The 14,270-nt window shown below is 39.8% G+C and overlaps 1 protein-coding gene across 2 annotated transcripts in view; it reads right to left on the reverse strand.

Annotated features, from left to right (window-relative positions):
- Positions 1–2,674: 2,674 nt before the first annotated feature.
- Positions 2,675–14,270, reverse strand: part of LOC109692221 (butyrophilin-like protein 3) — a 33,518-nt gene continuing 21,922 nt past the window's right edge. The window contains exons 3-8 of one of the 2 annotated variants that reach the window (XM_074057505.1): positions 8,392–8,667; positions 7,839–7,952; positions 6,593–6,613; positions 6,474–6,500; positions 6,070–6,096; positions 2,675–5,461 (exon numbers count right to left, since the gene is read on the reverse strand). In XM_074057505.1, coding sequence (XP_073913606.1) covers positions 4,890–5,461; positions 6,070–6,096; positions 6,474–6,500; positions 6,593–6,613; positions 7,839–7,952; positions 8,392–8,667 — 1,037 coding nt within the window. In that variant the 3' untranslated portion in view covers positions 2,675–4,889. The remainder of the gene's footprint in view (positions 5,462–6,069; positions 6,097–6,473; positions 6,501–6,592; positions 6,614–7,838; positions 7,953–8,391; positions 8,668–14,270) is intronic. The other variant, XM_074057506.1, reaches the window with a different exon arrangement.

Below are 14,270 nucleotides of genomic sequence, written 5' to 3' on the forward strand. Positions count from 1 at the left end.
ACATTCCTGAAATCTCTTAAAGGCATCAGGAACAACCCCAGTCTGGTTGACATAAATCAACATTCTTCCTGATGAAGCATGAGTGTGTTGATGACATGGTTTTGAGTGGCAACCTGTGTAAAAGAATGTAGCCTTTGGGAGATAAAGTGAGATATGCAGTTAAATACACATGGGCCAGTGGTAATCAGCCTGAGAAGGAAAACCAAGGGATCTTGGGGTATAGACATTGGCTAAAGGTTTAAGTAGAAAGAGCTGGGAGGAGGGGAGAAAGGTGTGTATAGGTAAGCAGTCCAGACACAGGTGTGGCCTGGTTAGTTGTTATCTCATTTCTTGTTTTGGGAGAGATTTCAGAGTTGTTATCTGGAGGGTGCTCCAGCCTGAGCCTATTGTTGGGGGCAGTTTTAGTACTTTGACATGAAGGTAGGCAAACAAAAAATAGGATTTATTAGAGAAAGGAAAGGCTACAGTTAGAGCAGTGCAGCAAAGCCTGGAAACTAGTGGCTTTCCACTCATGTGAATGCTGGGACTTTTTATGGACACTTTAACTCTGGGTTAGGGTAAGGGTTAGGAGGGTTCTTTCGACTGGCCATGGATTCACATGCACAGGCTCTCTTCAATGAGCTGGTTTGTTTGCCCCTTATGGGAGGAAACAACCTTGACAGCATTCTGTTTATAGGCCCTGTGGCAGATTTATGAGGCCATGTATCTCCTCTCAGGGTGCAGGGCTCATAGTGCTGTCAATGGGGGATGGGATACTGACACACTCATCTGTACCTTAGGTTCCAAGACCCAACAAGTCCCCCCTCTGAGACAAGAACCCAACTGCTGTTGCAGGGAGGGGTGATGACTCATCTAGCTGCTGACAATGGGCAACAGGGGGTAGGTGTGTTCGTACTTGTCTTAGGGCTTGACCCGTGTAGTTTCTAGAGGCCCCCAATAGAACTGGATGGAGGGCTCATGCATAGGCAAAGGTGAGTATTCCTTGACTAAGAGCTGGAATTTGATCTGCTGGACCTGTTCAGATATGAATCTGGAGACAGCATTTATTATACAAGGCCCAAATAGGAGTATTAGAAGGAGGATAAAAAGGGGGTCAGCCAGAGGTAGTGCCCAAGGAGCCCAGCTCCATATGTTGTTCCAGAGGGACCATGAATTGGCTAGCTCACTGTTGTGAGGGGTTATTGGGATCTAAAAAGGCAAACAGAGGCTGACTGTTAGGATGTAGAGGAATGTAAAAGAAGGCATCCTTTAAGTATACTATAGAGTAATATTGGGCTTTTTGAGGGTATTTGAGCAAATAGCAGATGGGGATTGGGAACAATTGGGTGGAGGGGAATGACTGTATTATTAACAAGGTTTTATTTGTTTGGTCCTTTTTGGACAGCAAGAATAGGAGAATCATAGGAGTGGAGCAACTGATTAGTAGTCCTTGTTTTTTTTAAGGAATTTATGATAGGAAAGAGGCCTCATCATTGTTCAGGCTTTAGGGGATACTGTTTTTGATGCTGAAACTGTGAGGGATCTTTAAGTCTTATTTGAATTGGGAGGGATGTTTTTGCTTTCCCTATAGTCATTCCACCAGTCTACATTGTGGGATCTACTTGTTCCTGAAGAAGGGGGCAACAGAGATAGTCCCACAGGGTGGGGGGAGTAGAATTTGAACCTTTAGTTGAGATAGTAAATTCTGTCCCAGTAGGGGCACAGGAATCTCAGGGACTATGAGAAAAGACTGACAGAAGTGGAGGTTTCCCCAAGAGCAGGCTAGAGACCAGATAAAATAGCACTCTAGGGGCTGGCCAGAATGTGCTCTGAATGATAAACTTGTTATTGGAGCAGGGACCAGGTGAGAATGGTAAGACAGAGAAACAGGCTCCACTCTATAGGAGAAAGATGACCTTTTGCTTCTCTACTATTATGGCTACCAAAAGCTCCTGAACTCCGGGTTAGGGTAGGGGTTAGGTGGGTTCTTTCCATTGGCCATGGATTTGTGCATGCAGGCTCTCTTCAATGAGCTGGTCTATTTACCTCTTATGGGGAGGAACAACCTTGAGAGCATTCTGTTTATCAGCTCTGTGGCAGATTTATGAGACCCTGTATCTCCTCCTCAGGGTGCAGGGCTCACAGTGCTGTCCTTGGAGGACGTGATAGTGACGCATCATCTGCCCCTGAGGTTCCCAGACCCAACAGTACCGCTTATAATTTTTTATGTTTGTACATTTTTAATCTTGAGGGAATTGGCGTTTCTTGGCCACTGATAAATTAGGGCAGGAAAAGGGGACAAATAGCTGGCAGCTAAGTCAAAAGTATTTGTTATAATAAGTCTAAAACTAGGAAAACTTTTGTAAAGCAGAATACAGAGTACGTAAAAGTCAGAAGACTGTATACAGGAAAATTTAAAGGCCATGTTGAATGAAAGTTCAGCAATGGGGAGCCATCTAAGAAAAAGAACAGGATGGAAGAGATTGAACAGGAAAAAAGAGTGGGAGGGGCAGCAGGGGACATAGGATGACTTCAGTCTTCACTTATGATCTGGGAGCAACCTGGGAAGAGCTGCTGCTGTCTTCTGCTTTCCAGCAAGAGCAGAAACCTGGGAATTGAAACTTCATGCCCATTCTGGGTTTCAGCACGATCTGTTAGACTGAAAGAGGCAAAGAATAAATAGGCAAGAGACAGCTCAAAGGCCAGCAGAGAGTTTATTCAGGGTGAAACCCTGCAGGGGGAGTATCTAGCCAAAGCCAGAACCCCACTGCTGCTTACAGACTTGGAATAGATATAGAAGAGGGGTCCAGAGGGAAAGCTTAGCTGGGCAGGAAAATTTTTCTGGGATTAAAAATTACTAGGGGAATCTAGAGGAGATGAGTGGTAATTGGGTAGATTGACTAGCTCCTGACCCCTAGCCAGGTGAGAGTTTGTCATTCCCTTGAGATTAGGTGTGGTTCTTCCTGTAGGTGGTGGGTTCCAGTAAGCTGTCTGCAAAGGTGGGGGTCCTAACATGGCTTCCATTTTGTTCACCCTAACAGTGGGCAGGCCAGTTTAGAGACTGAGCAATTGATGTGATACAGAAAATTGCGAACTATAGATTTTGGGGTATTCCAGCCAGATTGTCCATATAGAAACCTTCCATCAAGAGCATCCCTGACAGAAAACACTCAGAGGTCAGCAGCCCCACCAGAACTTTCCACAAAAGCCCCAATGAATAAGGTCAATTTAAAAAACCAAACACCCAGCCCTCACTGACTGAGAACCTCAGTTATTGCAGTTGTTTGGTAACAACCAACAAGCATGAACTATCTAAATGAGCAAGGCTGGGATTTATAAGGACACACCCTGGAACACTCCACGTCTTCAAACCACTATTTCTGCTTGGAAACTCACTACCAGAGGCAGACATAGAGAGGGGGAGGATTGGACAGGGTCCAAGTGGGAAAGGCAGCCAGTGAACCTGCCCTCTGAAGCCACTGGCCCCCACTTCACAGATGAAGTGACCCCACCAGCTCCCAGCTGTCCACATTTCACCGGGATGTCTTAACCCCTATCTATGGAGGCCTCTTGGACCCAAAATGATTCAGAGGACAAAGTTCTGCAAACTGACAGTCTCAGCTGCCCTTCCTGGAGGCCCCGGCTAGAAATGCAACTCTGCTGAATCTGCTTCCATAATGACCAGGACAAGCACAGAGAAAAGTGATTCTCGTGAACAAGGAGTGTAAGCTTGTTGCTGTTGTTTTATGTTTTTAAAAAATGTGTTCTGTTTATTTGTTGTTGCTGTTATTGATATTATCTTGCTTTTGCTTTGGTCCTTTGTTTGATTCCTCTCAGTCAATTTTTTCCGTTAGCCTATTTCTCTCCTTTCTCTTTCATCATGTATTTCTCAGTTATTAATATCTAGAACCCTCTTGTACTACTATCTCCTACAGCGCTCTTCCATACTTCCCTTTATCACCCTCCCTTCCCCACACATAACCCCCACAATACTCAATTTCCAATCCTTATACCTCAAACTTGTGAACTTCCTACCTCAGCCTCCCAAGTAGTTAGAGAAATGAACTACCACACCTGGCTTGCTTTTGAGATAGGGTATCACTAATTTTTTCTCTGGACTGGCCTCAAACTGTAATCCTCCTGTCTATGCCTCCTGACATCGGTGAGCATCTTTATAAATTATTTTAAATTCTCTGTTGGGCAGAACATGTACCTGCCCATTCTTGGGGTCAGTTTCAGGAGTTATATTTGTTTGGTCATTTTCCCTCTTTATTTGTATGTTATGTAATCTTTTGCTGGAATATTGATTGACATTTAGGAAAAATAGACCATCTCTCCTGGTCTTTGCATATTGGCTTCATGCAAGGGAAAACCTTTACCAGTCAGCCTGACTAGACATTGTAGGACCAATTTGATCTCATTCTGTGGGCTATCTGAAATATGGAAATTTGAATTAATGTGGGAAAGATAGAAGTCATACTGGGGAAAATGTAATTTAAGAACACATCATTAGCAAACACTATGCCATTGACAAAATGTAAGCACTATTCACATTTGTTTTCTCTTTATGCTTTACTATGAGTTTTGAGGTGTGAATCACTGTCTCCAAATAATGATAAGTAAGGAGCACGAGAGGTTGTGACTCATCCGAGATTTCTTAACTGAAGGAAACTGTCACAAACTAAAGAATTATGTCTAATTCTTTCCTTTATTCCTCAAGACAGCCATAATTCTTGACTCCCATATGGATGAACCAGTCTCCTCCTAACTAAAACCCATCTTTGCTGGCTGTGCAGGGTTCCGGGTTTGGCAAAGAAACTTTGTATCTAAAGGAAAGAGTGACTGCTACTCTTTATGTGCATCTTCCTGCAAATGAAGGGCAGGGACACTTCTGGAGAAGGCTCTCTTTTCTAAGTGGGAGGGTGTAGAGGCTTTTTTAAAAAAGGCTTCTTTCTCTGTGACACTGGACCAATGAATATGCTACTCACATTTTCCTCATTGTATGGACAATGCTGGATATAGGGTCTTAATAAGCCTCTAAACTGATGTGTAAGAGTATAGATGAGGGACTTATCATCTAAATTAAAGAATGAGAGGATCCCAGCCTCATAATCCAAGAAGATACCCACTTGTGTGGGGTTTGTTCTTACAAAGAGGTGGACTCTATCAGGAATGAATACAAAACACCAATTATCTGTCTCTTGTCCAAGGACCCAGTACCCATTAATTGGAGACAAAGTCACATACTGCTTCCTATCCACATCATCGAAGCACACTCCCAAATACCACCTTTTGTTATGTCCTACATCTACTTCCCAGTAATGTCTCCCTTTCTGGAAACCCTGAGAAGTCACCACACACATTCTCATGAATCTCTTCTCTGAGATGTCCACTTCTTGGGGAGCATTTCTCCATATTACAGTTTTCAGATCAGAAATGTAGAGCTTGGGATGAGCCGTGTCTGGGTCCAGAGTCAACTCCACTAATCATATTAGGGAAAAGAGAAAGAACATATGTTACTGTGAGGTAGGGGAACTTGAACTAGGCCCAGAGCTCACCTTCCACAGCACACTGACACAAGTTGGGATTAGGTGAAGTCTAGGAGAAAAATATCCTTTGGACACTGTCCTTTCAGACTCTTCTCTCATCTTTACTACAGCCTGGAGATTCATTGACACTTGAGGTCACAAACGCCTTTGTATCATCCTGTCTCTACCACTGTCCCTCCATGTAAGTTCAGTATTTGATTTTGTGAGGCCTTACATAACTCTACCATCCAAGTTTCTCCCATTTATCCATTTTTTCCCCCAAATAGACTATGTCTTCATCATCTGAGCCACCTGACCAGTTACTAGTATTCTTGATTTTCTGGAGCTTGGGATATAACCCCCCCTTTCACTTGCATCTTAGATGGGTGGAGAAGTAAGTGTATCTGGTGGGAGATGCTCCCTGATGTGAACCACAGTTTCATCATATGCTGGTCACAAGTCCTCAGTATCACTCAGAAACCCCACATCTGTCACTTGTCAGCTCCCTCTCCTATGCCCATCCAAGGCTCTGTCTGACTGCCGTTTCCTCATCCCTTGGTACCTGCATGTTTTTGGATTTCTCTCCATTCTGAAAATAAGCAGAAAGAGCAAGCATCTCATTACTCATGTGGAGAGCAGAAAACAGAGAAAGGGGTGAGACGAAAGGAAGTTGCCCTCTTTGGGCCAAGGATTCATTAGAAATCTCATGAGGCCAATAAAATTTTTCAAAATGTGCCTCACCCAATTATTCACAATAGCTAAACTATGGAAATAGCCAAGAGCCCCACTACTGATGAAATATGATGAAGTCAATAAAGCCTCTTTACAAAATGTGCCTCACCTAGTACCTGCCAAGTATCTCCACACAAGTGTGTCCTTTGTGGCACCTGTGGGCCTCAGGTATAAGAACCCAGGGACATAAAAGGAAGATACAAATGGGGAGTGAGGAAGAATGGCTTTTCTTACCTGTACACCTGTGCATCTTTTCCAATTCTGAAACCAAAAGCACAGAAGAGGCTCAAGTCACAGAATGGGACACAGGGGAAAGTGTGAGAAGAAAGTTTTGCACATGATAATGTTCTTACCCAGTTCATTCTCAAGTTCCCCTGAAATAGAGAAAAGCAGAATATTGAGTGGTGATACAACCTAGACAAAGGTGCAATAATCAAGGGGAGCTGAAGGAGACACTCCACAGGCTCCTCAGCATTCTGGGTCCACATACCTTCAGAAAGATCATGAAATATATTTTTCTTGTCTTGAATTAATAGGAAAAATTTCCACACAGTTTTAGAATGTTTCCTGACCTTGATTCCCACCCTAAAGCCCAAATACTCTGGTTTCTCTTTAGATTTTAATCTTTTTACACAAGCCTTTTACTAAAGCTCCTAGATATTTAAGGATTGGTTTCTTGTTAAAGAAGAGGGAGAGAAAACCAGCTGACCTCATGACCCAAACTTTCTGTCCAGGGGCTCAACAGATAGCTCAAACAATCTAGGCCTCAGAAGAATAGTGTATAGGAAGGGTCCAAACATAATAAAATACTAATTCTTTCTGATTTTTTTCCTGAAACACAAACAGCATTTACTGGTCAATGGAGCAGTGTATAAAGTATAAACACAAACCTGACTCCTTGCTCAGGTGGGACAAGATAGGAGTCTGGTAGGGCCTCTCCTGGAACTCTCCTTTTGTCTAGACTCCAATCCCTATACTGAACATTTCTATGTATAATCCAACAAGAGATTAGTATCACTCACACTGAAGAAAGGGATGAAATTCAAGGATTCTGTAGTTGTAAGGATGAGGATATCAGGGAGTAGATTGATGAGTTGGGGAGGTGGAATTATAGCATGGACCCTTAGAGGGGAATGTCATCTCCACAGAGGAGAAAAATGACTCTTAGGGATGAAAACTCTTTTTAAAGATAAACATTATTTCATCTTGTTGTCCACTTTTACTTATATGTATATATATACTTACATGTATATATATATATATACATACATATACACATATAAAATAGGTACTCTTTTCAAGTACAGTGATCCCTTTGTATGAAGACTTTGTGCAATCCTCAGAAATTTCTATCAGCTCTGAAGTTCCTGAGAATCATGCGTTCCTTAAATCTGGGTCTTCTATAATGTAGGAAGAAATGTGGTCATGCTGGCATTTCCTGAGTGAGTTACTTAAGGTCAGTATAAAAGAGAAGAAGGATTGGGATCCTTGAGGACAACAAGATGGATCTCAAGAGGTCTGAGAACCCCTGATGCTAGATCATGAATCAACACAGTCATGGGCCCATGATTTCTCTCTCTCTCATATATCCTTACTTACTCATTAATTTGAAGGGCAAAATGCTCATTCTAATGATCCAAGCACATCCGCCAATGCAGAGGAGCATCAGTACAATAGAAGGCGGTAACCAGGGTGAAGTCTGGAAAAATGTCTCTGAAAAACAGTATGAGATCCCTGAATGTTTGCTTAAATGCAATGGTCATTTCATTCTCAATTAAGAAATCCTCTTGCACTCCAGGGTATTTTTGTATAATTTCTTCAAAATTTTAAAACTTTGCATTTCTGGTGGTACACCTCTTTAATCCTGGTACTTGGGAAGCAGAGGCAAGAGGATCATGAGTTTGAGGGCAGCCTGGGTGACATAGCAAGGCCCTGTCTCAAAAACCAAACAAACCCTAGCACAATACCACCAAAACCAAACCAAACAAATTTAAAAGAAACCTTTCAATTTCTGAATAAGTCTTGATCCACATGGATTTTATTGTTGTATCTAAATGAGGTAGAGGTTCTATTTCATTTTCTTCTAAATGAACAATTGTACCAGTATAATTTACCCCAAAGCACTACACAGTACCTGCCATTTTCTACTTACCTCCTATCAATAATCTAGATTTCACTTCTGGGCTCTGGTCAGTAAGTTGCATGGAACATGATATGATGCCAGAATTTTCTTGAACTGTCAGGGAGGTCTCCACATCAAATCGACCATGTATGTCTTTATTCACTTTGAATTGTGCAGGAATTACAAATCCTTCTGGACCTTTCCACTTCACTATTGGCTGGGATAACCAACCAGAGGACTGACAGAGTAGCTGGATGCCTCCACCAATGTATCCCACAATGGAAATGAGAGGAGTTGAGCCCATCTCTGGGTGAGGGTGGGAGTGGGGGAGACAGAGAAAGAGTGAAAACAAAAGTCATATCCCAAGGTCAAAGCTGTCCTAAACCAGGTTCATTAATCCCATCCACAAAACAACTCTCCCTTTATCTCTCCTTCTCTCTCTTACACATGTGTAAGGCTTTTAAACCCTGCCTGTTTATTCAATGAGCATTTATTTAGTAATTACTACATACATGGCTACTCCTAATATTTAAACTTGATGAAGTAAATAAGACAGAGCTCCTTCTGATATGGTACTTGCTGAGTAAACAGGGAGATTAATAAACAAATAAAATTGCAAATCCACAAGAATGGTCAAATTAGCACTAAAGAGAGAGTGGATGATTGTTAGGAGATTCATAGTTTCCCAGAGGTGACATTTGCACTTTGCTGTATCAGATGAATGGGATTCTGTAGCTGGACAAGTAGAGGAGATAGAGAAGCATTCCAGACAAATGAGAAAGAGCATACCATGGAATGGAGAGTAGATGTGCCAAAGTGCTTTCAAGAAATACCTATTAGAATTTAGTATTTCTGGACCATGATGTGCAAGAGGAAAAGGAAGCAAGATGAGATTCTGTGCCAGACTCAGATATGGAGTGAATGTTTTGATTCTAGGAATGTGGACCATACCCTGTAAGCAGAGTATGTACTGAAGCCTTATAGGCCATTGGCTGGTTTACATCAAGTGGTAGTTATGACTTGAACTTTATCTTTGAGATCATTTCTAAAGCATCATGAAATAGGGGTTCCAGGGTCTCCTAAAAAGAGGAGTGACCAGACAGACAGACTCTGATGTCACTCAGGTGAGCAAAGAGAAAGACAAGAGAAGAAGGCTATGAGAAAGGAGAAACAGATATAGGAGTTATTTGAGAGTTTGATTTAAAGCACTAACTAAAATACAAGGAAAGTTTAGTATAATTTCCATTTATGATTTGGGATGCTAAGGTGAGCACTCATAGCTAACACATCCTTGATCATTTGCCATTGCCCATCTCCCCAGTCCAGACAGAAATTTTGTTCTATGTGCCACTCCATGCCATTCCCAATATCTTGACCAGGGTACAGAGCCATATAAATGTTTGTTGAAGGAATAAATGACTAAATGAAAGGTGTAAGTTCTCAGGAAGGGAGTCCTTATAAAACAGTGCAGATTCTTTTCTCTCTCATTCTAAATTTCTAAGTAAAAATTTAAGCCCCAGATATAACACAAAAGGCAACCATTGGGAAACTCTGGAAATGGAGAAAAGAACATAGGCTGACTAGGGAAATAGGATTGAAACTTTGTTACTTACCAATAGAAGTTGTCTTAGGTAGTCTCACTCCCTCCCACAGCCTATCACTTTCACCAGCTGAATCCAGTAATACTGGTAGAAGAGTTGAGCAACAGCCCCATTGACAAGAAATCAGGGGGAACACTGTTTGTCCCTGTGGAACAGAGTCTCTCCTGCCTCACCTAGACGTAACGGGAGTCTTACCTTATATAAGACTCCTATATGGGGAAGCAGATTCCATCTCTACAGGCAGCTCTAGAATTAATGAGCAGGAACCCCAAGATCAGCAAATCATCCAAGCATATGAAAAATAACAAAGGCTCAAAAACTGTCTTTGTAACCACAATTGGCAATAGCAGACCCAGTCCTGAGTACTAACTCTCAGGGTAACTATCTGATTAAATTAAAGCTTTCAATAGGACCCAGCATATTCTGAAACAATTACCTAAATATCCATATTTTTAACAAAAATCACCCACCATGCTAACAAGTGGGAAAATGTCAACTTCATTGGGAACAATGGATGGATTCCCAAACCAAGAGTAATCAGATGTTGGAATTAGGGAGTTTTAAATAGCCATAACAAAAATGCTTCAATAAATAATTAAAATATCTCTTAAAAATGTATGCAAATATGAAAAAATCTTACAATAAAGAGTTATAAAAAGTATCACACTGATACTATATAACTAAAAGATTAACTGAAATAAAAATGTATTGAGTGGGATTAAAAGTACAGTAGAAATGATAGAAGATACAGCCAGTGAATTTGAGTATAGAGCAATAGAACTTACTGAATTTTAAGAGTAGAAAAACAATTGATTTTTTATTAGTATGTATTAAATTGCACAAAGTAAGGGGTTTCATCCTGACATTTCCATACATGCATTTAGTGCACTTAGATCATGTTCACCCCTTTAATTACTCTTTCGTATGCCCCATTCCTTTTCCCCATTGTTCTTCCTCTTCCTATTAATCACACTTTCACTTTCATAACCTTGATTTTTGTTTGTTTTGTTTTCCCCTAGCATCCACAAATAAGAGAAAACATATGATATTTGTCTTTGTGGAATTGGCTTGTTTCACTTAAAAGGATGATCTTCAGTTCTATCCATTTCCCAGAAAACAACAGAAATTCATCGTTCTTAATGGCTGAATAAAACTCCATTGTGTGTGTGTATATATATATATATATATATATATATATATATATATATATAGCACATTTTCTTTATCCACTTATCCATTGATGGGCATGTAGGCTGACTCAGTAGTTTAGCTATTATGAATAATGATCTGGTACACATGGATATCCAATTCTACAGGAAGGAAACATAAAGGAAAATCTCCACAACAGCAATCAAGATAAAGATTTATTTTGACATAAGTACAAAAGTACAGGCAACAAGAGCAAAGTAGAAAAGTGGGTTGATGTCAAACTAAAAGCTTCTCCATAAGTAAGGAAGTGATCAAAAAAAGGAACAGACAATCTACAAAACGGAGAAAATATTTTCAAACCTTACATTTGATTAAGGGTTAGTATGAAAAATATATAAGAAACTCAAACAACCCATTAGTAAGAAAATAACTAGCACGATTTAAAAATAGATAAGGGACCTAAAGGGATATTTCTCAAAGAAGACATACATGACAAACAAGTATATGAGAAAATGTTCAACAATGTTGACCATTAGGGAAATGCAAATTAAAACTACAACTAGATATCACTTCACATTTACTAGAATGATTATCATCAAAAAGGTGGAAGATAACAAGTGCTGATGAGGATGTGATGAAAAATAAGCCCTAGTGCACTGTTGGTAATAATATAAGTTAATATAGAGTGATTAAAAGAAACAATATGGAGTTTCCTCAAAAAATAAAATTAGAAGCCAGGAATGGTGGTGCACAAATGTAATCCCAGCACTTGGGAGGCTGAGGCAGGAGGTTAAAGAGTTTAAAGCCAGTTTGGGCTACAAATCAAGCTAAAAAATGAAACACCTAAAACTAAAATTAGGACTATTACATGATTACCAATCCCACTTCTGGATATAAATCACTATGTTGAAAAGATATCTGGACTCTCATGATTATTGCAGCACTATTCATGGTAGCCAAGATATGAAAATAACTTAAGTATCAATTTATAGATAAATAGAAAAAATGTGGTATAGATACACAGTGTAATATTGTTAAACCTTTCAAAAGAAGAAATCCTGTCATTTGTGACAATCTGGATTAACCTGGAAGATATTATGTTAAGTGAAGGAAGCCAGGCACAGAAAACAAATACAGCCTATTTGTACTCATATCTGGAACTTTAAAACCTTCATTTCATAGAGGAAGAGAATAGAATTGTGGTTACCAGATGGTAGGTTGGGGAGAATTGAGAGAAACTGGTCAAAGATTACAAAATTTCAATTAGACAGGAAGAATACATTCAGAGCTATATTGTATACCATGGTGACATAATAACAACATATTATTACTTAAAAATTGCCAATTAATTTTGTTGAAGTATATTAGGAAATTCATATAGTATCTATATTTAGTCATTTCATGATATATACCTATATCAAAACATGTTATATACACCATAAATATATACAATTCAATAAAATGCAAACATTTAATTAAAGTAGACCAGAAAAAGAAATGATGGCTGAAAATGTTCCCAAGTTAAGGAAAGATATGAACATCCAGGCATATAAGGCTCACAGATTTCTAATCAGATTCAATCCAAAAAATTTGCAAAAGCATGTTAAAATCAAACTGAAAAAGTCAAAGACAAAAAAGATTTGGAAAGCAACAAGAGAAAAGAGGTATGTCACATACAAGGTAAGGTCAAGAAGACCATCAGCAGATATGAAGAAAAAGTTTTGTGGACCAGGAGAGAGAGGGATGATGTATTCAAAGTGTTAAAAGAAAAGAATGACCAACAAGCATACTTAACCTGCTAATACTCCTTCAGAAATGAATGAGAAATAAAGACTGCCCAAGACAATTAAAAGCTGAAAAAGTTCATCACCTCTAGATACTAGCAAAATATACTAACGGGAGAAAATTCTTTAAACTGAAATGAAAACTACTAATTAGTAACATGAAAACATTTGAGAGTATAAAACTCACTGCTGAAGGCAAATATCAAATCTTTTTTTTTTTTTCTGGTTGGCTCTGGAAAATTTTTATTTTTTTAAATTTTTTTTCTTTTATTATTCATATGTGCATACAAAGCTTGGATCATTTCTCCCCCCTGCCCCCACCCCCTCCCTTACCACCCACTCCATTCCCTTCCTATCCTCCCCACCCTCTCAATACCCAGCAGAAACTATTTTGCCCTTATTTCTAATTTTGTTGTAGAGAGAGTATAAGCTATAATTGGAAGGAACAAGGGTTTTTGCTGGTTGAGATAAGGATAGCTATACAGGGCATTGACTCACATTGATTTCCTGTGCCTGTGTTGTTACCTTCTAGGTTAATTCTTTTTGATCTCACCTTTTCTCTAGTTCCTGGTCCCCTTTTCCTATTGGCCTCAGTTGTTTTTAAGGTATCTGCTTTAGTTTCTCTGCATTAAGGGCAACAAATGCTAACTAATTTTTTAGGTGTCTTACCTATCCTCACCCCTCCCTTGTGTGCTTTCGCTTTTATCATGTACTCATAGTCCAATCCCCTTGTTGTGTTTGCCCTTGATCTAATGTCCACAAATGAGGGAGAACATACGATTTTTGGTCTTTTGGGCCAGACTAACCTCACTCAGAATGATGTTCTCCAATTCCATCCATTTACCTGCGAATGATAACATTTTGTTCTTCTTCATGGCTGCATAAAATTCCATTGTGTACAGATACCACATTTTCTTAATCCATTCGTCAGTGGTGGGGCATCTTGGCTGTTTCCAAAACTTGGCTATTGTGAATAATGCCTCAATAAACATGGGTGTGCAGGTGCCTCTGGAGTAAACTGTGTCACAGTCTTTTGGGTATATCCCCAAGAGTGGCATTGCTGGATCAAATGGTAGATCAATGTCTAGCTTTTTAAGTAGCCTCCAAATGTTTTTCCAGAGTGGTTGTACTAGTTTACATTCCCACCAACAGTGTAAGAGAGTTCCTTTTCCCCGCATCCTCGCCAACACCTGTTGTTGGTGTTGCTGATGATGGCTATTCTAACAGGGGTGAGGTGGAATCTTAGCATGGTTTCAATTTGCATTTTCTTTATTGCTAGAGATGGTGAGCATTTTTTCATGTGTTTTCTGGCCATTTGAATTTCTTCTTTTGAGAAAATTCTGTTTAGTTCACTTGCCCATTTCTTTATTGGTTC

This window comes from Castor canadensis, chromosome 16, assembly GCF_047511655.1.
Source record: "Castor canadensis chromosome 16, mCasCan1.hap1v2, whole genome shotgun sequence".
NCBI lineage: Eukaryota > Metazoa > Chordata > Mammalia > Rodentia > Castoridae > Castor > Castor canadensis.